Genomic DNA, 25,205 nt, shown 5'->3' with positions numbered 1-25,205 from the left:
AAAACAAGGTACTGACAAGAACTGACATTCTGTAAGGATGACTGGCTGCTGGGTGAAGAACAGACTGGTGAGAGTAAAGAATGGAGCTAGGGAGACCAGATAGATATCTACTGCTATAGTTCAGGCAACAAATTAAATAATTTGAATTAGTAGTTGTAGAAGTGGTGAAAAGTGGTTAGATCATAATATATTCTAAACACAGAGCCCTCAGAATTTGCTATTAAATTGCATGTGGAGCAAAGGGAAAAAGGACAGAAGATTATTCCAAGGGTTTTCATATTCAACATCTCAGTGACTGGTACACTGAATGAAGATGGGGGAGAACAATAAAATTAGAAACTCTGTTTTTGACATGTTAACTTTCAGATACTTAATCCAAGTGGAGATACTGAGTAGGAAAGACAGACACACAAGTCTAGTGTACGGGGAATAGCTCTGGACTGAAGATATGAGTACTGATGTATTTAAAGGCACCTGGATGAGATCATCTGAAATATGAGTATAAAAAGAGAGAAGTTCAAGGACTGATGCCCTGAGTTACTCTAACTATTAGTGGTAAGAAGAGGAGGAGGATACTGCAAAGGAAACTGAGGTAGGGACAGTATCAGGAGAATGGTGTTCGAGAGTCAAAGGAGAAAAGAATTTAAAGGAGAGAGCAGTTAGTTGTGTAAAAAGCTGTTGTGGGGTCGAGTAAAATAAAGATTGAGAACTGATCACTGGATCTGACAGTCTATACTCCTAGAGGGGTTCTGGCTGGTTGTTTTAATGAAAGGTATTTTAGTGGGTATGTATGCTGATGGGAATAATCCAGTATGGAGGGAAAGACGGACAATGCAATGAAGAGAAGAGAGAATTTCACAAGTCCCTGAACAGTCAAAAATGAAGATCTAGTACAGAAGTGGAGGGTGAGATTTAAGAACACAAATGAATCATTTATTTTAACAGGATGGAATACAGAACAAGACCATCAATTGAGAATGAGGGCCAGGAAACAGGTATGGGAAGTTTAATGGGCAGCTTTGGAGCTGATGTGGAGGAGGCAGAGTTGCAATTAACCAAGGTTAGATCTTACCAATGAAGTGACAGAGGAGCAAGAGAGTTAAGATTATGAAAGGCAGTGTTTATAGTCATGGACCAAGGAATGTGAGCAAAGCAAGGAGGGAAATGAGAGCATGAAAGAAATGATAGATAATAAAAAGTTGGGCTGGAAGTCTTTAAAGGGTAAAAAAACAATTGTTGTAGGGGAGGTGAGCTGAAAAGAAAGGAAATGCTACTCAGTTTGAAATGCTTGCAGCTGAGACTTTGTAAGTGGTTCAGTCAATGGTAATGAGGTCTTGAATATAACCATTTCAGCAGGTCACTCAAGTGAAAGAAAAAATAAAGACTCCTAGAGGCAAGGATATCAAAGAACTGAGAGGTCAAGATTTTGGAAGGATCACACCAGGATACTGAAAATCACTAAGAATGATTATATGAATAGTGGACAGAGAAAAGACAGTTCAAATCATCAATGAGTAGGAGTGATTGTGAAAAGATGCAAATGACTAGACAAGAAGGGGAAGTAGAAAATACTGTCTGATGATATATACATTTTTAAAAGGGAGGAGGTACAATCATCCATAAATACCAATGATAAGCAAGGAAGACATCAACTCCACTTGTTGGTCCCAAGGTACATGGGGCGTGACAGATAAAAATTCCACTTTTTGTGAGGGCTAAAGAAAAAACAGTACTCTCGGGGGAACACCAGGTTTCTATGAGAGAAAAAAAGGTGAGATGAACCATCACAGAAGAGTCTGAGGAAAAAGGAAATTTTGCTGATCACAAACTGGGAGTTCCAAAGGGCAGAGTGAAAGAAATTGGGAGGTCACAGATAAATGGGAGTTTAAAACATATTGGAGATATACCAGAGTCAAACAGAGATAAGGAAATTAAGTGAAGGTGATCTGGAAGGCTTCAACGTTTTTGTTTTTGTTTTTTATTTGCGGTACGTGGGCCTCTCACTGTTGTGGCCTCTCCTGTTGCGGAGCACAGGCTCCGGACGCGCAGGCTCAGCGGCCACGGCTCACGGGCCCAGCTGTTCCGCGGCATGTGGGATCTTCCCAGACTGGGGCACGAACCCGTGTCCCCTGCATCGGCAGGCGGACTCTCAACCACTGCGCCACCTGGGAAGCCCCAAGGCTTCAACTTTTTTTAGTGATTAAGATGTCCTGATGATATGCTTGGTAAAAGGTGGATAATCAGTTAAATTTAGTTGTCTGCTTGTGACTGGTTTAGCATTTGCAGAAGGGAGTGTTGGGCGGGAAGGCAAGGTCAGGAAATTGGTGTATCACCAAGAATTTGAAGTGCTCTTTGGGGTCCCTCCTTTATATCCTGCAATTGAAGGTGTTGAGATATGTGCTTCTTTAAAAACTGTACAGCCTGCACTCACAGGAACTTATTCAGTCAACACTATTTACTGAATGTCTGAATGAACTGCACCATCCTAGATACTGTAATTCCTAATTATCTAATTTGAATTTGTTGAAGACTATTAAGATTAAGCAATATAAAAATAAAATAATAATAGCTTCCAGGCACTGTTCTAAGTGTTACATGCATTTAATCATTTAATACAATTAACTCAATGAAGTTGATGCTATTATCTTCATTTGGGGACAATATAACCAATGCATAGCTCTAAAAATTAAATCCTTTCTACTCCAGAATGTACCTGTTTAGGACAAATTGTATTCTTTTCATACAAATTAGCCTATTTATTTTTCTGGTATCTGAACAGTGGGCATCTATCTGAACAGCGTTTTCCTGTACTTTAAATTAGGACAGAGTTTTTTCCTCTAAAAAGCAGATTATTCAATTCATGTGGCTAATATTCACTCTTGTTAAAATTTTATTGTTCTGCTTCAATTATAAGTCATTATGCCTGTTCCATTCACTCCTAGGAAGAGAATTTTGCTGTTTTCAGCTTAATTTGGCATGTCAATTACCTGGGGGAGGTGGGAAATTCTATTTGAATATTTATAATGCCCCACAATAGGGATTTTGAAGTAATCCAAAACATGGGAACAATTGCATCCGAAGTGACCTACCACGTTACAGCTGTTCAAAGTTTATATATGACTACTATTTTCGTTAATAAACACTGACATCACCAAGTAGGTAAAAGCTTTCACTTAGGAGATAATCAAGTAGCAAAGTCTAGAAGTATTGTGCTAGAGTTTTTTAAAGCCCTGTTGAATATAAAAATTGGTCTTAGATTTAACAGAGCTGCATCACTAAATAGGACAGGGCAGATTGGCATCAAAGGATCATAAATACAAGAACAGAAAGAAGGCTGAAGTGAGGAACTGAGGAGGGCTTGACAATGAGTAGCCCACGTTTTCTATATTATAATGACTATTCAAAATTAAGAACATAAGTAGTATGAAGCTCAAAATAGAAAACCTTACACCAAAGTAAAATAATTCACAAGAAACTCTTCTTAGTTTAACACTAAAAACAAACAATAAAACCTCATATTGTAAACTTTTCGATACAGCCAAATGACAAAAATTAGACATAGTCTTTAAGCTGTATGGTTATCTTCATGGGTAAAGATTCAAAGGGGTGAGGAAATCAGGTACATGGGGGGTTTGTGCAGCTTGAAGAAAATCTGAAGAATGGAGGGGAAGAAAAGGGAAGTGGAGGAAGAGATGGGCTACTGTGAAGAATCAAAGGCACGTATGATGGCAATAGAGTGAATCCAATAAATATAGGTACCCAAGAGGTTTCAGGTTAGGTACCATTATTTTGGAAGGCCATGAGCTAACAAGGTTTCAGGTGATTGAAATGGTAATTAATCAATCAATTCCAGAAACATTTACTGAGCACCAACTACATGGCAAGTCCCATCCTAGAAGCTGGGGTCCTGCAGAAATTTATAACCACTTGGCTTCCCTAACATTTAAAAATATTAATGACTTCCTACTAAGTTCCACATATTACAATAGAATCTGACACAAAATCTTAGTTGTGAACACAAATATCTTAAACAGATGAGCAATTTACGTGAATCTGTAAAGTACATTTTTTATTTATAGAGGCTATCTGGTGGGATATGAAATCAGAAGTAATTACTTTCAAATTACTAAAACTGCATTTAATAACTCTCCAAACTGCTAAAAGTACCATGCATCATAGTTATAAGGAATTAGATTCAAAGTTAATCTTGCTATCCAATCTTAGAAAAGAATATTTCTGACAATAGTGAAACAGGAGACCTGGTAATCACTTTTGCTATTTATCATTGACAGAACAAAACACTATCATACATATATATTCATAGGTATATAGCATATGCTCAATAAACTAAAATTTCATTAATCTACTTTGTTTTTAACAATATAAAAATCCTCTTATGTTACAAAATAAAACTGCTAGCCATGAGTCAGTAAATGAAACAGAAAAATGTATCCTAGCATCAACTAAAATCTAAATACGCCTAACATTCTTTCTCAGTCCTATTATATTTTATCCTGTAAAATGAATTCCAGTGAGTTACAACAAAAAACTTGGATATATAAAATATCCAATTCATTAGTGAGCAAAATAACATAGAATGCAAAATGATATGTTGGTTCTCCAGAGCTGGAGAAATAAAAGCTAAAACTCTGACCTAAAGTCTACATTTATAGATATGAAATACAAAGATAATGAAAAAGACAAAATAAGTAACAGAAAGAGGGCTGAAAGAAAGAAAAATAGTAATTTTTCAGTATACACAAGTGATCTGAACCAAATGGGAGGAAGGTAAAATTTTAAATGGCTTTGTAGGATCAGTTGCAAATAGAGTTTTTATTAAAATTGTGGCTATTTTAGTGTAATACAATAGCAACTTTTCGGCCCAACTCCTAAGTAACTATAATGTAATTCCATGGTTTCAGTAGTTTTATATGTAAACTATTTTGCTTGTCTTTCATTTGTATGCCTTTTACAAGATGAATTATATATCATTGGTTGTGTGTGTATATATACATATAGTTGTGTGTATTTGAAGTTTTTAACAGATCTTTCTTATTGACAATGGAAAAATATCACTTAATACTAACATAGAATGAATAACAATGCTAAGCTTTAGTCTCTGTGTCCCTTTTTGGTATATGTAATTGTAGTCAAAATCAAGTTAGTTAAATTCTTGGGGCAGTATTCAATCTAAGAGTTAAATCAATCATTGCCTCTGAGTAAGTTTTGATTATAAGTAACCTCACTGCCTACATAAAAACTATTAATGAGTCTCCCTAGCCCAGTAATTCCATTCCTCTCAAACATCTAAGCAAAAACAAGTACAATATTTTTACTTAAGAAATGTGACATTACTTAAAAATAAAAACTATTGAAAGAAAATTCTAGTAACCAAAAACAAGAAGAAACTGTTGACAGTTACTTTATACTTGCTGTGCTGCTTCTAATTACTAAAAAAAAAAAAAAAAAAAGATGGTTTTAAAGGAATTTATTTTTAAAAGGCCCTAAGATATGTGTATACATTTTAATTTAAATTTAAAGGACAAAAAGCATTCTCACCTTGTTTTTTAAATTAGACTAATTCTCATGCTTTCATTTTTACTCAAGTTGAATATCTATTAAAAACATGTTTTAAAATAAAAATATCCCCCCAACCCTCCTTTAATACCAAATAATAGGTATTTCACTCAAATTATGATTAACTTTATATTTTCCTTATATTTTTAAAACTCACTCCTCAAAAAGAAGTGGTTTTATGTGATTTTTTTTTTTTTAATTTGAGGACTTTTAGTGTTTGCTCAGCTCTTTACACTGTCAATTGAATATTTGATAAAATATTCCTATAATCATGTAATTACACAAGTTTACTGCTTTCCAATTAACCCTAGATAATATATTTATAGAAATGGAAGGATTCATTAAATCCCTTGAATAAAACATAATGTAATAATTTTAAGATATTAGTATATATAATAGCCAACTGTATTCAGTTTAATCTATACTCAAAACACTAGAAAATAAAAATATTTCAAATTATCTTCTGTTTCTTTACTATAACAATCTCCTGAGGTTATCTAATGACATAAAAAAGCTATACAAACAGGTATTTTCTTTGGTCAAACATCATACTTTATAGCGTTTAACACAATCTGAAAATAAGGAGACAAGCATTATTAATTTACATTTTAATTTATGTATGAATGGCTTTATATTTTTAGAGAAGTCATTCAACAAAATCTGAGACTGTTTTCTTTGGCATTACATAAGAGCAAAAGGGAAAATATTTTTGTTTCCCCTTTCACGCTAAAGACCTGCATAGATGGACTGAAAACATACATTTCTGTGTATCCAAGGTTTCAGGGCATAAGACTATGTTTTAATAATAAGAAATCTATACTAATACATTTTTGCAAAGCAACATGAACCGAAAATAATTTCAACAAGTGGTATGTTACCTGGGTGGAGCTGGTGGCTACCGAGATGCAGTCAATAAAGCTGTGTCTTCGAGTGAAAAATGCAACTATCTGCTGCCAGCGTGAAGGTTCTGGCTCAGCTTGCAGTTCATCTGATGAGCCCTTTTTCGCCCAGTGTTTCTGCTTTGGGCCTACTGAACCATGGCTAGAGCTAGTATTGCCTCCTCGACTGGCGCGAGAGTACAGAAGTGTGTTGTTCCCGAAAATGTAATTCATCTCTGCAGCCCTGCAGGTGGTTGCCAAGCAGTCTTACTTCTCTACCAGCTGCTGAGTGGTGAATGATCGGTAAAAACTGCAGCTAGAATTACAGCAGCATCACTTGTAGATCAGGGAAAATAAAAACCTTGAGAAATGATGCTCATTTTCTCTGTAATTTCTTCCCATGAAAGAGCTTGTATCTTCCCTCTGTACCTGTTAGCTGTATGATGGCTGAGTTTATATTTCTAGACAAAAAAGATGACATAAGGTGGTTTTCTTTCTCATGATTATTTTTCCACCAGCGTCTGCAGGAAAAGCTGTTCTTTTGTTAGCTGATAACTAGACGGACTGAAATCCAGGAAGTGAGGTCGATTAGCAGGTAAAGAAGGATGTTATAAACACTGGACTACCAAGACCCTTTGGGGCTGCCTGATTTAATCCACTGGGTGGAGAAACCCTGGATTACCAAGTTTCAATCACAGTCTGAAGTAAAATCCAATGGCATCTTCGCTGCTTAAATAAATTATAAATATGAACTGAATTTAAAAATACAAGAGGATTCTCTCTGCCGACAGTTCTGATTGTTTAAAACAATTTTACTAAAGGAATCTTTCTATTCACATATAAATTTCTACATCAGGAAGGCACTTACATTAAATAGCACTAAGGTTTTAAAAGGTACTATCTACATTAAACTCTGAGGATCTAATGACAGAGAGAAATCCATTTGGAATGTAACTTGGTAATTTTATTTAACATATTCGTTTTAAATGCTTTGATTAATTGAGTCTGAAGACAGAAAGAGAATCATTAGCTAAATAAGTATTTGGCTTCTGGGACTTTTGTGATAAAAAAGTGCTATTATCAGCATCATCTCTCTCATATGTTATAAACATTAAGATTACCAAGTTATGAATTTGTAAAAATGCAAAAGAATTAAACATAAATTTTTTGTTTTATAGCCAGTAAAACATATTTTATCCAACATGACATAAAATAATACTCTGGTTCAAAAAATAATACTGTTTGATTGCTAAATAGATACTGTCTAACATCTAATATCTAGGTCTGTGTTTCTCAACACAGTAGTCCACCTCAGAATGACCTCGGGTGCTGGTTAAAAAAAATACAGACTGATATCCCCTTCCTATCAGAATTTTTAGGGGTAAGGGAGATCTGGGAATTTTCATTTTTGAAAAGCCCTCCTAAGAGACTCTTAAGCACCCTCAAGTTTGAGAACCACAGATTCCTAAGTCTGTCCTCTTAATACTATGCTACATTAGTATATAACACAACATATCGCCATTAAAAACCATTTATGAATAAAAATGCTACTTGATAACTTACTAATAGTTGAGTAATTCAATTTTTAAGTTGATATAAGTACATCATAATCCCCAACCTCAGCCATGAATGAGGACCAACAAAATCTTGCTTGCTTTTGCTTACCAGCACCAACTAAATGCAGCCTATTGGAAAGTAGCATTGGCAAACTACAACCTCTAGGACTACTGCACATCCTGATTTGGCAAGAAAAGATGCGAACACTGTCTCTATGATTCCGTCTCTAAGATACAAACACATGCCCAAGAAGGGTTGAGAGTCATGTGGGACTTCTGGAAGTAAGATGTTTTGTGACAGATTATAGCAAAGTTTGCTTCTTCCCAAGAACTGTACAGACAGTAGCTGGCAGCTTTACGGCCCTACACAGATTGATCTTATCTATTTGGGGGTAGGGGACTAGAGGAAAACACTAAGGGTAGACAGAGAACTAAGAATCCTCTCTAAAAGAAAAAAAATAAAACCTCCTAAAAATAAATTTTACTATGAACCAGGTACTTAATAAAGAACTGATTAGTGTGGTTTATACAAATGCTCTAGTAATTGGTTTGGCCCCGAAATATGTGTCTTGATCTGCATATAATGGAAAGCCAGGGTGGGAGGGGGAACCTTAGAATTTATACAGATTCTGTTACTCTGGATTTGTAAGGATGAGGATATTTAAAAACTTTTGGCTGCACTGGGTCTTTGTTGCAGTGCGCAGGCTTCTCTCTAGTTGTGGTATGCAGGCTCCAGCGCGTGAGGGCTCCAGAGGGCGCGGGCTCAGTAGTTGTGGTGCACAGTCTTAGTCGCCCTGTGGCATGTGGGACCTTAGTTCCCCAACCAGGGATCAAACCCACGTCCCCTGCACTGGAAGGCAGATTCTTAACCACTGGACCACCAGGGAAGTCGTGGATAAGGATACTGAAAATGAATGTTGAATGCAAATATTCTACTGAAGTTGCAAATAGTACCAACACAGATGGAACAGTAAGCCATTCGTATACAATGATTTCTTATGCTAGAGAGCCAAAGAGCTTGGGAACAATCGAAAGTTGATGAACGCTCCATCCCATATATCCCGAGTACAGAGAAGAAATACTTCTCAATATATAAATTTCCTATTCAAATCCACTGACATCAAGAAAACAACTTTGAGTTTTGAGAAAGGCTTTTTTATGAAAATGTCCCATTACCTGAGCTACGGAAATCTAGGATCATCTCATCGATTGCGCAACAGTCAACACACACATACAAAACCATATATGTACCTAAATCACAATTGGTTTCATATGATTTGATTGGGAAGCAGAGGCAACCAACTCCTCACTGATCTCTGCTTTAGAATAACCATACCCATGTCACATATCGGAAATATAAACTCTATTCCATTAAACCAAAATTTAAATTCATTATAGAACCTGGAAAGTCTATTTAAAATAGTGAATTTTAAAAAATACTACACAACGTTTAAATCACCAAAAAGAACACTATTAAGATTTTAATATGATATATAAAGAATGGACATTTTCTTTCTGCAGTCAAATACTCTACCACTGAGCAATACTCTGCACTTAACATTCTTTTTTCTGTACAGTTTTTCTTTTTCACAGAATGATAATAATATTATCTATAGCAGAACTCTAAACAGTAAGAGAAAGCATAAGTAAACTAAGTATATCCATTTAGTGATTACATACTTTAAATATGATTATGAAAAATTTATGACTGTTAGAAATGTTTATTTTATAACATTAAATGGAAGTAAAGACAGTTCAAAAATTTATATAGGATAGGCCCTCAATTATCTGTACCCTTTTCCAAACTTGCAAATAAACCCAGAAGTCTTCAGGTATAGTAACAAAGGCAATGATTAAGTAATTTTAGTGAAAAATTTTAAAAGGTTGCAGGATGAGAGGAAAAACAATATTGAAACTCTAAAATATTAGGAAAAAAATTACTAAGTAACCACAAAGCCAATGTACTGTAAATGCAACAAGCATTTTCCTTACCTTTTTATCTTTATAATATGGCCTATTAAATTTCAAAACATGCAGCTGTACTACGACAAGACTAAGAAGATTGATAACATAGATTTGTTATTTATCTAGAAAAAAGTGATCATATATATACAAATCGCTTCTGTATGAGCGCCATCTAGTGGTCAAATTGTATGCAAACTGTGTGCTCAACTTAGTACTCCAGTGTCATCCGAAAAAGATAAAATTCAAAAGTATTTTAATATATTCCAGAGTTGTAAAAACAAAGTTGACTTCAACAAAGCACTCAGTATTCACTCAAAATAGGAAAGATTCTCTTCCTGTAGCGTTTAGTTCAATAGGCATATGTTTGCTTATATCCATTCTTCTGCTACCTCCATTTCTCACAATATTTGAAAAACTACCAATTGCTGCTGGTGATTTCATTTGATAGTATTCTCAGTACTACTGGATGAAATGTGTCCAGGCTAGAAGATACACTTATTTAAAATAATTATCTGTTCTCATACCCTGTTCTGTCTTCAATTTCAAGCCCCTTGTAACTACATTTACTTTGCACATATTAGTTTAAACATAATTTTCCGTCATTGAAGACAAAAGCAAAATATGAACTCTTTTATTCAATGACCATTGCAATATCCCACACTAAGCCATGTCACCCTTGTCACTTCATCTAGATTTAAATCTATTTTGGAAAAGGCTGAGGTTTTGTTTGTTTACTTGTTCAATTTACTGTTCTGACCATTTTTCCTAATTCTTAGATCATTTTCAGTTTTAGGAATCTTGACACTGTTCTTATTAGTACCATACTACTATATTTAGAACTGTTTAAAATTGAAGCTTACTTTTAAAGATTTTCATATACCACAAGAATTGACCCACTGTGTCTGTCCTTTTCTTCCACATTACAGTTTTTCACCATTATATCACCAATTTCTTTCTTGAAACTGTCTAGCACTGGCAAGAAACTTTCCCTTTTAGAGTCTTAAATCATAATTACTTTTTAAAAAAACTTTATTTTTTTTGGCTGTGCCAGGTGGCATACAGGATCTTAGATCCCTGACCAGGGATCAAACCCGTGCCCCCTGCAGTGGAAGCACGGAGTGTTAACCACTGGACGCCAGGGAAGTCCAAATCATCGTTACTTTTATGTTTTATGCTAAGGCCTGAATAAAGTAACTTTCAATCACTATCTTACTTCATTCATTACTTCAGTAATGAGAATCAGCATTAGCACTACAAGACCCTGACAGATTATTTCACAGCATGTTTCATGGTGGCAAACCCTTCATAAGCCCACTCATCAGCTCAGGATCAAGGTCCTTCACACCTTGTCCTCATTTCCTAACAACCATCCTAAACACCAACTACAATATAATGAACTTTTCTGCATTTTTACAGTCTCCTCAGACTATCACCCTCCTACTGTACTTATTTTCTCCAGTAACTGCCTTCTCCTCTGAATTAGCATATTGTATACATCCTTCAACACCTTGTCCAAATATCAACTTTGTTTTTTTACAATACTTCAAGAATTTAACTTCTCTTTATTTTTTCATGTTACATCATACTGTGTTATAACTATCTCTCCATAAAAAATACCAGTCACTGAAGCCTAACAAACTTACTAACATAGATGTTTAATAAATGCTAAATGCATGTTATTTGATAAACAAAATATTCTGTTGATTTTTAAAGCAATCATCTATTAATCTTATTTTTCTATTAGCTTTTATAAGAACTGTGAAGAACAAAGCAGTGCCTAATTTACATTCTACTCAGCAAAATGCTACTATTCAAAGATAATTTTTCAAATTACAAAAATAATAATTCATATACTGAGTTCTATGTATAGTATAACAGTTACTTGCTTCAATCCAAACCACAATACTATAAAAGTGGAAAAGCTCCTTATATTAGCTTTTTTGTCTCTAAAAAAAGACTGCTAATCTTATTTATATTTTAAATAAAATATATTCCATTGCTGAGCTTCCTAAAAGCTTTGCAGTTATTTGAAAAAAAATTTAAAAACATTAAAACTTGCCTTCTTATGTCAAAACAAAGTTATTTTTAAAATATTTCGTTCTCTAACAGAAAGTTAAAGTAATCCTAACCATTCTGCTATTACACTACCCCAATCCTATGCTCACTCCTCAAATTTTAATCTATGCATGAGATAAGAGAAGCAGGAAGAAATACCCCAAATGGGGCAGCTTTAATAATTCTTAAATTACAATTGTATCAGAATATAGTTTGTCAAAAGTCCAGCCTATCAATATTTCTGACCCAGTAATTTGACTTCTGGAAATCCATCCTAAGAAAACAACCAAACATACTTTTTATGCCCCAAAATGATTGATTCACTGCAGCCTTCTTTACAAAACCTAGTAAAAATGGAAATAACAAATAGCGAAGACCAGAAGTGTTCAGCAAGTTAAGGTACCAATATACTATGTAATGTTACGTATCAAGTTTTTAAAAAATTTAACATGGGAAATGTGTAAAACAAGTTTATAATAGGAAAAAACTCACATTTAAAACAGTAAGATGTAAAGTATGATTTAGAAACAGATGAAGGAGAAGTCAGATAATTTCTTCTACTGGAAATGAAAATCCTAATCAGAGAGTCAGCAAGCCAAAGGGGGAATACGATGATGATACCCAACTGCTCTACCTATTTGCATCAGAAACTTATAACTGTTTCAGAGATTGATGTTGTTAATATCGAATAAAAGAAAACAAAATGAAAAGGAGCAAGAGAATGGCATGTAAGGATGGATAGATCCAGCTGCTTTTCAATGAGACCAGCTGAATTACTACCACAGTACACTAAGATGCTTTGAGGCTAGTACTTTCTTGATCTTAACCAAAATTTGTCAAAGATTTGCATACAAATACTCAAACTGCCACTGCACTAAGGCAATAGTATAACACCAGCAACTATAAGATGTATGTCAATTGCAGAAAAGATAAACTGTGAAAAAGATGTGTTTTATAACTGTTAGTAAAAGGATATTTTAATCTCAATAACATACTCCTTTAAATAAGTCTCCATCAAATTTGTCTTTTAAAAGCCCTGGGGGGGAGAAATCCTAAGGGAGACATAATCCTTTAACATGTAATAATTAACTGTATGCAAAGGACAAGAGCATTTTTAAAGCAGATACCGAAAGAATCAGGCAAAATTCACTTAATTCTCTTATGGTAAGGAAATCAAGGGAAAAAGCGTCAAATTAAGGAAGCAAGTGAGAATCTTAAAAAAGTAATAATGCTTTCTCACTCAATAACTAGAAACACTTAAGTCTCACTGCAGAGTGAGGATTAAATAAAGAGATGTCAGAAATTTACTTTAAAATACTTCAAGACAGACAGTAAAGAAATATGTGTATGTGTATAGTGCAGTACTTCTCAACAGTGGCTATCCCCTAGAAACACCTGGAGAACTTGTAAAATTCTCAAAGCCAGACTATACCCCAGACCAATTAAACCACAATCTCGGAGATGGCACTCAGATATAAATTTTAAAACCTTTTTAGGTGGTTCCGATATCCCACCACAACTGAGAACCATTACTATGGACAGTCAGTTGTCCTAATCAGGAATTAACATTCCTAGACTGGTCAGCTAACATTTAATTATAAAGTAAATGGCTGCTATAAGATTTTTGTTATGTTAATCTTTGATCAACACCAAAAGTTTGCCAATTATCATAATGAATGAAGTGGGCTTTCATTGGTGAAATCCATTGTATTTCAGTTATATGGACTGGCTAAATTAGACACAATCCACCCTTGCATAAGGGAAAGAAAGACTCTGAAGAGGCTTATACCCTTAGAGATGGCACCTTAAGGTTTAATACCTAAGATTCCTGGAAATTCTGGGTAACAAAATCTTGGTCTCTGGAATATTGTTTTATTTGCCTAGAGTGAGCATTTTATGCAACAACAAAAGTTGAGGCTTCATCACATTTAAAGAGGCTATATACAATATGTTATGTGGCTCACTGTCTGTTTAAATGTCTGCCTGTGTCAGAACCTGCATACACACAGAACTACCAGACAACCACCAAAAGACTGAGGAGTTGGGTGTGTGCAAATTGGCTTTGGATAATTTGTAACAATCATAAACATCAAAAATTCAAAATATCAGAAACAAAAGAATTATACATACCTGGGAAGGTTTTTCGACTAAAGTAAGAAATAGGCTTTATTAATTCAGTCAAGAGAAAATAGGCATAGGCTGATAAGAACAGCATATAAAGCAGGAGGGAGTGTTTAGAATTCAAGTGTTCTAAGGTTCTTATGTTGTTCAAAATGAGGGTAAAAGATATATATTGAGTCTAAATTTTTGTAAGCGAAATATGTATATTAAAATTTCTAAAAAAAAAAAAAAAATTTCTAGGATAACCATTAAAGGAAGAGAAACAGAATAGCTTCCAAGCTAAGAAGAAGGAAAAATGAGACAAGAAAATAAAATCTAAAAGAAGACATGTTGGAATAAATGTCTCGCATGTTTAAAATTAAGAAACATACTTTTAAATAACTCATGGGGCAAAGAAAAAAATAATAATGAAAGTAAAAGAAAAAGTTTGAATTATGATAAACATTGCATGTTAAACCTGTGGGTTACAGCTAAAGTCTATTTAAAGGAAAATTTACAAATTCAAATACCATTAGAAAAGGCTGATAATGCAGTTAAGTAACCAACTTGAGAAAATAGGGGAAAAAACCCAAACAGAATAAACTCAAAGAAAGCAGAAGAAAATAAAATAATAATGATAAGAGGAGAAAGGGGAAAAGATAAAATGAAAACTGTCTCTGTCACTAATAGACAACTGATTTTTTTTTCCCATGTGTATCTCTCATTTAGCATCCCAAAATAAGATCAGATTGCCTCTGCCAAACACAATCTTTGATTGATATGTAGGCTATCCACACATTTACATATTATATAAACATGTGTATATATTCATGTTTATGTGCATATGAGAGGGGATGGAGTTGACAGCACATGGGGGAGGGGCACAGGAGATTTTTTTTAGACATTTTTTTCTTATTTACTTAAGTATAGTTGATTTACAATGTTGTGTTAAATATTGCTGTACAGCAAAGTGATTCAGTTATACATATATATATATATATATACATTTTTAATACTCTTTTCCATTATGGTTTACCATAGGATATATAGTTCTCTGTGCCATACAGTAGGACCTTGTTGTTTATCCATTCTATATATAAAAGTTTACATCTGCTAATCCCAAACTCCCATTCCATCCCTCCTCCAACCCCCTCGCCCTTGGTAACCACCAGTCTGTTCTCTATTAAAAGACATGGTTCTTTGAAATTGATCATCCTTTGGCAAGAAGGATCAAGAGGAAAAAAAGCACAAATAAACAATACTAGGAATGAAAAAGGGGCTACACCTAAATATGCTATAGACATAACAAAATAATAGGATGTTGAGAATATTTCGAAGTAAGTATGAAATGGGCAAATACCTAGAAAAACTAACTATTAACTGAAATCTGACTGGTACTATATAATCCATTACAATTTTTAACCAGTAATATGAAATCATCCCTCAAAGAGAATTACAAAACCCACTTCAAGGTTTACAAGTAAGAAATGATCCTTATACATGATACATACAACTAACAAAGGATTAGTATCCGGAATATATAAAGAACTTGCACAAATCAGTAAAAAGAACAACCCATTACAAAAATGAAAAAAAATCTTGAGTGGGTATGTCACAGAATAGGAAACCTGAACGATCAATATTATCAAACAGTGAAATGCACATTAAAATCACAGTAAGATACTACTTCAAACCCAAAACAATGGCAAAAATAACAATACCAAATATTGATGAGAATATAGATCAATTAAAACTGTTACATATTGCTGCTGAAAATGTAAATTATAGAACCATTTGAAAATAATCTGGTGTTATCCACAAAGATGTGTATACATAACCTATGATTTTAACAGCATTTTTAATACTAGTAATAATCCAAAAATAACTTAACATCCATCAAAAGTAAGGTAAATTATAGTATATTCATAAAATAGAAAACTCTAGAGCAGTGAAGATAATGAATCTCAGGCATATAATGTTGACCAAAAACTGCAAGTTGAGAGTAGACACAGTATAATGCCAATTATATAAAAACCAAAACAGGCAAAAGAAACAATATATTGTTTAGAAATCTAAATATGTGAAACCAGGACTGTGGTTATTTCTGAGGGGAGAGACAAGGTGATTGGGTCAGGTAAAGTCACACACTGAACTTCAAAGATACTGTTAATGCTCTTTTTCTGTACTTACTAATATATTTTTTTTAAGTTTAAAGATATTTTGATGTGGGTATTTGAAATATAATAGTTACTTCCTTCATGAGAACTTTTAGACTTAAAGATCGTATCACTGAATAAAATTCATTTATAATATATATTTAAAAAAATGTTTTTAGAATGCTAACAAATACTATGAAATTCGTTATAATTACAAAACCAGAAACATCAAGGGGGGAAAATCCTACATGAAAAAATAGTTCTCTCTAAGCATGAGCTACATTAGTAACAAAAGTAATAAATAATTCATAGCAACAAAATAAAGTTACTATCTTACCTTTATTGGTGAAATATGAGCGTGAGAAACAAATCCATGGACATTTTCAATTTCTGACAGGTTCTTCTCTGAGACATGAACCAATTCCGGACCTATCACCTCATTAGTGATTTGTGGGGAAATGTGCTCTTGAGGAGGTGTATCTTCATCCTGATACCGGTATTTCTGTAATATACAGCAAATTATTAAATATGAGGAAGCTCTGAAAAGCAACATGAGCTCAATCCAAATCACGATTTTTATAACTACCCAAATCATAATATTTAACTATATGAAAAGTGTCTTTTACAGTTTAATACATAAAGTCTGAGAGAAATGGTTCTCCATTTTAAAGTCATGCCCATATTTTAATAAACTTATCTGACTATTAAAAATAAGTCAGACTCTGGAAAGATGGCAGAGTAGGAAACCAGGAATCTGTTGCCCCACCTAAACAATAATTACAGAGGCATAATCTGTCTAATGTAATTTTGGAACTCTGGAGTCTGTTGAAGGCTTGCAACTTCAGGGGAAAACTTCGATGTAAACTGTGTTTAATTTGGATCAGTTTTAGCATGGTACCTCTATTCAGCATGGTACCGGAAGTCATAGCCAGAACAATTAGGCAAGAAGAAACAATAAAAGGTATCCACTTAGAAAGGAAGAAGTAATATTATCTCTGTCTTATATCAATAAAGACTCAGCAAAAAAGCTGTTAGAACTACTGAATGTAGCAAAGCAGTATGATATACTGCTTTGTATCCTACAAAAGTTGACACACAAAAATCAGTTGCATTTCTATACACAAACAGTTGCATTTTATACACAACCTGAAAATTACAAAAACAGTTCCATTTACAACAGCATCAAAAAAATAAGGTGAAAGACTTGTGCAATGAAAACTACAAAGACTTGTGCAATAATTAAGGTGAAAGACTTGTGCAATGAAAAGACCTGCTGAAAAAAAAAAGTTAAAGACAACAGAAATAAATGGAAACACATCCCATGTTCATATGAAGATTTAATATTGGTAAGTTGTCAATACTACTTAAAGCAATTTACAGATTTAATCCAATTCCTAACAAAATCCCAATGACATTTTTTGCAAAATAGAAAAACCCATCCTAAAATTCATTTGGATCTCAAAGGATTCAAATAGTCAAAATCACCATGAAAAAAAAGAACAAAGCTGAAGGACTCACTCTTTCTCATTTCAAAACTTACTACAAAGCTACAGTAATCAAAACAGTTTGGTACTCGCATAAAGACAGACATACAGACCAATGGAATGAAATAGAGAGTCCAGAAATAAACCCTCACATACCAAAATTATTTTTCACAAGGGTGCCAAGACCATTCAATAGGGAGGAAAGACAGCTTTTACAACAAATCATGCTGTAAAAACTGGATATCCACACATAAAAGAATGAAGTTGGACCCTTACCTAATACTATATACAAAAATTAACTCAAGGTGGATCAAGGACTTAAATGTAAGACCTAAAACAATAAAACTCTTAGAGGAAAAGCTTTAAGACACTGCGTTTGGCTATGAGTTTTTGGATATGACACCAAAGGCCTTCAAGTAACAAAAGAAAGAACAGACAAATTTGACTTCATAAAAATTGAAAAATTTTGTGCATCAAATGACTCTAATCACAGAGTAAAAAGGCAACCCACAGAATGGGAGAAAATATTTACAAATCAGATATCTGATAAGGGATTAATACCCAGAATATACAGAAAATTCCTAAAATTCAACAAAAAACTAAACAACTCAATTCAAAAATGGGCAAAGAACTCCAAAGATATACAAATAGCCAGTAAGCACATGAAAAGATGTTCAACATCACTAATCATTACAGAAATGCAAATCAAAACTCGAGGTACCACCTCACAACCACTGGAATGGCTACTATTAAAAAAAGCCAAGGACCTACTGTGTAACACAGAGAACTATATTCAATATCCTATGATAAACCATAATGGAAAAGAATATAAATAAAAAAGAATGTATACATATATATTTATAACTAAATTACTTTGCTGCATAGCAGTAACTAACACAACACTGTAAATCAACTATACTTCAATAAAAAAATTATTAGAGAAAAGAAAGACTGGTTAAAAAAAAAAAGCAGAAAACAAGTGTTGGTAAGGATGTAGAGAAATTGGAACACTTGTGCACTATTGGTGGGAATGTAAAATAGTCCAGCCATTGCGGAAAATGGTATGGTGGTTCCTCAAAAACTGAAAATACAATTACCATATGATTCAAGAATTCCACTTCTGGACATATACCCAAAAGAACTGAAAGCAGGGTTTTGAAGAAATATTTGTGCACCAGTGTTCACAGTAGCATTATTCACAGTAGGTAAAACATGGAAGAAAGCCAAGTATCTATCAATGGATAGATAAGCAAAATGAGGTGTATATATATATGTGTATACACACACACACACACACACACACAATGGAATATTATTCAGCCTTTAAGGAAGGAAATTCTGCTATATGTTACAACATGGATGAACCCTGCAGACAGTACGCTAAGTGAAGTAAACCAGTCTCAAAAAGACAAATACTGTATGAATGAACTTACATGAGGTACTTAGAGTAGTCAAAATCATAAAGACAGAAAGTAGAATGGTGGCTATCATGGGCTGGTGGGAGGAGAGAATTGTGAGTTACTGTTCAATAGGCACAGAATTTCAGTTTTACTACACTAAACGTTATGGGAACGGATGGTAGTAATGGCTGCTCAACAATGTGGATGCATTTAATACCACTGAACTGTAAACTCAAAAATGGTTAAGGTGGTAAATTTTATGTTATGTGTATTTTTTTTTTTTTTTTTTTTTTGGCGGTACGCGGGCCTCTCACTGTTGTGGCCTCTCCCGTTGCGGAGCACAGGCTCCGGACGCGCAGGCTCAGCGGCCATGGCTCACGGGTCCAGCCGCTCCGTGGCATGTGGGATCTTCCCAGACTGGGGCATGAACCCATGTCTCCTGCATCGGCAGGCGGACTCTCAACCACTGCGCCACCAGGGAAGCCCATGTTATGTGTATTTTTACCACAATAAAAAAATAAATACAAATAAGACTTCAAAGCTAGGTGAAAAAGAAACCTGAATACTGATTTGTCCATTTTTTACCCAATGTTAGCTGAACTCTGTGTCTCTAAAGATACAGCTGTTTAAGTGAAGTCAACATAAAAAGCCAAAGTTGTTCAGCTAATTAAGCTTGGTCTTCTTATTCAATTAACTCGTTCCAAAAAAAAAAAAAAAAGTCAGCCTTTTCAAATTCTAACTGAAAATTAATTACTAGATAACAGTATTTTTCTTTTACCTATAAAAGAATACTTGTTTCTTTCTCTCTCTCTTGTACGCTCACGCACGTAGAAAACCAAATCTACCTCATACCATACACAAAAGTAAAGGAAATCCTAATTATAGGAACTGGGAGAAAATAAAAGTGCATGTTTCTCAAATCAGGCTGGGAATGTGTATGCACATACACAAAAACAAAACAAACTTAGATACTACACCCCCCCCAAATTAAACACACATATAAAGAAAAGACACAAAAAAGGTACAATAGAAAACAAATTTTCTAACAATAAACAGGATTATTAGCCACTATAAGCTGGCTTTTAGAAATCATTGGAAAAAGAGTCAGCAAAGATTAATAAAGGGATACTCACAAAAGGCATACAAATGGGTCAGTAAACTTATAGGAAAAACATGCTCAACTTTTTTAGTAAGAATTACAGTGCCAACATTCAGAAAAATGGGCATAAATCATCACATTCCTGGCAGAGGTCTTTTTCTGGTGGGCAGTCTGGTGAAATGTTTCAAAAGTCCTGAAAATGTTTCTATTCCTCCAGTAATTCCACCTTTAAGAATTAATCTTAGAAGATATAGCATTAGTGAGGAACATAAATATTTGTTGTATATAGACAAACAGGTACATTGTAAAATATATTTTTAAAAACTTAGCTATGAATTTGCTGAAAGTTATTACACAACTTCCAGCATCACTTTTTAAACAACATCCTTCTGTGAAATGGTACAATTACATGGAAAACAACAATCAGGCCCACATCAACATCAGTTAGTTTATTTAACATGATATAAGAAACCTGGTTTTACATGTAGACTTCAATTATTTTCAAAACCAATGAAAAGAATTCACTAACTTTATCCTGAGTAAGGCTGAAATTGACAGACATACTTACAAAACTTAACAAGTTATATGCTCAATTGAGTGAAATGAAAATTTAAGTATTCTTATAACTTAGTAGTAGATACACTATAAGGAAGGAAACTTGATACCATGTTTTCAAACTTTAAGGATACTCCACAACTTAGTATATACTTTAAAGAGAGATACATGTGGAAGGATATTCCCTATAGTACAGTCTGGAATAAAGAAAAACTGGAAACAAGCTGCCTATCAATAGATTTTTTTAAAAAAATTATGGTACAGTCATCCTAGGAAATGTTATGTGGAAGTTAAACTGGGTAAAAAGCTACTTATTCTAACAGAAAAAGATGAAGACACAATTACTGAATGAGGAAAGCATGTTTCAAAGCTAACACACACAACTTGAACATTTTAAAACGAAGCAATAGTGAATTTATATATGTGTACGTATGTATTAACATTATATGCACATGCAATATGTGCGTGTGAAGCATATCCATGAATGTCCATATGCAATATGGGGGGGTATGAAAAGATTTAAAACAAGAAATGGTTCATTCTGAAAAGTAAAGAAAGAAATCACTAAAAATTTTATGTCTTTTATGTATCTTTAATGTATGTTGCCCCTTGATCCCTTTCTACTCCTTATAATTACTGAGAAACTCAAGGCATTTAACCTGTAGGGTCCCCAGTATAATCACTTCATATTCATGGGACCATTCAGTGTGCGCCCTTGGCTTCTGTACTTCCTGCAAATTGGCAGCTAAATGTAATAGCTTGATCAGTCTCATGTTCAATCCTTTGGCAAGATTATAGATGGTACTATGTTATTCTATCAAGAAGCACATAATGTCTGGTTATATCTTTTTATGATGTTAGGAGCTCTTGATACTCAATGCCTGAATCAATTCATTCAATGACGGTTGCAAAGTGATGACAATCTAATTCTATTATTCCTTTTTATTTATTAAAAAATATATGTATAAAAAGAGTAAGTCTCTTCACTTACTATTTGGTTACCTATTGGTATGATTCACACATGTCATTTTATCCACTAGTTTTCAAGACAGATAAAAAACTGGTTCCCTATCATCCTCCTAAAGCAATTAGGAGGTTTTTATATATCAATCAATGCAATTCCGATCAAAATGCCATCTGGCTTTCTTCAGAAATTGACAAGCTGACCCTAATACTCATAAAGAGCTGGAAAGGACCCAGAATAGTTGAAACAGTTTTGAAACAGAAGAAGAAAATGGAGGACTCACACTTCCCAATTTCAAAACTTCCTTCAAAGCTACATGAATCAAGATTGTCATAATGGCAAAAGGATAGACACACAGCAATATAATAATAGAATTAAGAGTCCAAAAATGTAACCTTAGATTATGGTCAACTGATTTTCAACATGAGTGCCAAGACAACTTAATGAGAAAAGTACATCTTTTCAACAAATGATGCTCAAACATCTGGATACAAAGGAGTTAAATTAGACCTCTTTCTCAAAATGGATCAAAACCTAAATATAAGAGCTAAAACTATAAACGTCTTAGAAGAAAACATAAGTGCAAATCTTTTGACCTTGTATTAGCCAATAAGCAACCAAAGCGGGGGGAAAAAAAACAGATAAATCTGCCTTCATACAAATGAAAAAAATTTTGATCATCAAAGGACATTATCAAAAAGGCAAAAAGATAACCCACAGAATGGGAGAAAATATTTGCAAATTATATATTTGATAAGGCTATTCACAAACAGTACATAAGATAAGTATCTGGTAAATACCCAGAATACATAAGAAAGTCTTTCAACTCAACAATAAAGAGACAACCCAATTTTAAAATGGGCAAAGGATTTACACAGACATTTCTCCAAAGACGATACACAATTGGCCAATAAGCACATGAAAAGATGTTCAACATCGTTAGTCATTGCAAAAATGCAAATCAAAACGACAATGAGATATTACTTCACAGCTACCAGGATGGCTATAATCAAAAAGACTGGCAAAACATATGTTGGTAAGGATGTAAAGATACAGGAATCCTCAAACAGTGCTGGAAGGAATGTAAAATGGTACAGGCACCCTAGAAAGCAGTTTGGCATTTCCTCAAAAGGTAAAAAGAGTTACCATATGACTGAGCAATTCCACTCCTAGGTATATATCCAACAGAACTGAAAACATACATCCACACAAAAACCTGTACACAAATGTTCATAGCATCACACTTCATAACAGCCCCAAAGTGGAAACAATCCAAATGTATATCAATTTATGAATGAATAAACAAAATGTGGTATATTCATATACTGAAATATTATTCAAATATAAAAAAGGAATTAAGTATTTATACATCCTACAACATGGAGCTTTGATTACATTATGCTAAGTGAAAGAAGCCAGATGCAAAAGGCCACATAGTGTATAATTCCATTTATATGAACATATGTTCAGAATAGGCAAATTCACAGAACCAGAAGGTAGATTAGTGTTTTCAAAGGATGGAGTAGAGGGAAAATGGGAATCAAGTGCTGTGGGTATGCAGCTTCTTTGGGGTGTGACAAAAATGTTCTGGAATTAGTTAGTGGTGATGGTTGCACAGCCTTGTATACAGAACTGTACAGCTTTAAAAGGTAAGTATTATGGTATGTGAATAATTTAAAAATTATTATAAAATGATGGATCACACATATATGATTGCTTTACATCCACTAAAAATGTCCTTTTTGATGCTGAAATTGTCTTATCTCTAGCCAGTAGAAACTCTTAATTTTCTGAGTTCCCTTGTACTTGGCACCTTTAAGAATGCCTAATAAAACAAAATACAGTTACCAAAAGGAAAATTCTATTACTTATTAGTGATTCAAAAAAGGGATTACTTTGGTTACAATTATTTGAGAAAGCATTTCCAAGGAGCTTTCCAGGCCCTCTATTACATTGTACAGCAACATTCATTTGTATTTCTTACTACCTAAAGGTTGATCTCAACCTATTTTCAAAATAATTTTAACATAAAATTTCATATAAACACTTTGTTAGTAGTTAGAATGCATAAAACTAAGCTTCCTACTGTGGTCTAAGCATAACTTATCTAACACCTACACTAGAAAATAATTACAAAATGGGGATGAGAGAGTAGGGATAAAGGAGGAAGGGGATTTTAAAATGACTGTAATAAGAGCATTTTTAAATGATTGTAATAAGAGCATTCTAAATACATTTCCCCATCTTTTTAATGTCTTTAAGGCTTGTATCCTTAGTATAAAGCCTTCTACTGTCTTTAATCTAGAAAATATAAAAAAGAACCAGTCAGACTGAAGAATAACTGAAACAAAAAACACACTAGAAGGAATTAACAGCAGATGAGGTGATACAGAAAAATAGATAAGTGATCTGGAAGATAGAATAATGTAAATCACCCAATCAGAACAGCAAAAAGAAAAACAAAAAAAATGAGAACTGTTTAAGGGATCTCTAGAACACCAAGTGTACCAACATTCACATTACAGAAGGCACAGAAGGAGAAGAGGGAGAAAAGGGGGTCGAAAACGTATTTGATGAAATTATGACAGAAAATTTCCCAAACCTGAAGAAGGAAACAGATATCCAGGTACGAGGAGTACAGAGGGTCCCGAAAAGATGAACCCAAACAAACTCACGTCAAGACATATCATAATTAAATTGGCAAAAATTAAAGAGAGAATTCTAAACGCAGCATAAAAAAACAAAGAATCAGGCTATCAGCTGATTTTTCTGCAGAAACCTCGCAGGCCAGAAGGGAAGGGCATGATATATTTAAAGTACCAAAAGGGATAAACCTGCAACCTAGGATACTATACCCAGCAAGATTATCATTTAGAATTGAAGGAGAGATAAAGAACTTCTCAGACAGGGACTTACTTCCCTGGTGGTCCAGTGGTTAAGAATCTGCCTTCCAATGCAGAGGACGCAGGTTTGATCCCTGGTCGGGGAACTAAGAACCCACATGCTGCAGGGCAACTAAGCCTACGTGCTGCAACTACTGAGCCCACATGCCACAACTAGAGACCCCACGTGATGCAACTACTGAGCCTGCACACCACAACTACTGAGTCCATGCACCACAACTAGAGAAGCCCACACACTGCAACAAAGAGCCTGCGTGCCGCAACAAAAGATCCTGCATGCTGTAACTAAGATCCAACACAGCCAAATAAATAAATAAATACATAAATAAATAGATGTGATAGATTTATCACATTAAAAAAGAAAAAAAAAGCTTCTCAGACAAGCAAAAACTCAAAGGTCCATCAATACTAAATCTACCTTAAAAGAAAGGTTAAAGGTCTTCTCTAAGTAGAAAATAAAAGCCTATAACAAGAAGTATAGGAAAGGAAAAATCTCACTAGTAAAGGTAAACA

The 25,205-nt window shown here is 34.0% G+C and overlaps 1 protein-coding gene across 7 annotated transcripts in view; it reads right to left on the bottom strand.

Moving 5' to 3' along the window:
• The window catches only part of DLG1 (discs large MAGUK scaffold protein 1), a 296,591-nt gene that overhangs the window by 172,830 nt on the left and 98,556 nt on the right, over nucleotides 1-25,205 (bottom strand). For 4 of the 7 annotated variants that reach the window (XM_007465853.1, XM_007465852.1, XM_007465854.1 and 1 more), the window contains one exon: nucleotides 16,625-16,789. In XM_007465853.1, coding sequence (XP_007465915.1) covers nucleotides 16,625-16,789 — 165 coding nt within the window. Of the gene's footprint in view, nucleotides 1-6,455; nucleotides 7,009-16,624; nucleotides 16,790-25,205 lie in introns of those variants that run through there. The other 3 variants (XM_007465858.1, XM_007465857.1, XM_007465856.1) reach the window with 3 other exon arrangements.

Source organism: Lipotes vexillifer, unplaced genomic scaffold, assembly GCF_000442215.2.
Source record: "Lipotes vexillifer unplaced genomic scaffold, Lipotes_vexillifer_v1.1 scaffold853, whole genome shotgun sequence".
Lineage (NCBI taxonomy): Eukaryota > Metazoa > Chordata > Mammalia > Artiodactyla > Lipotidae > Lipotes > Lipotes vexillifer.
This window is presented reverse-complemented; position numbering and strand designations above follow the sequence as displayed.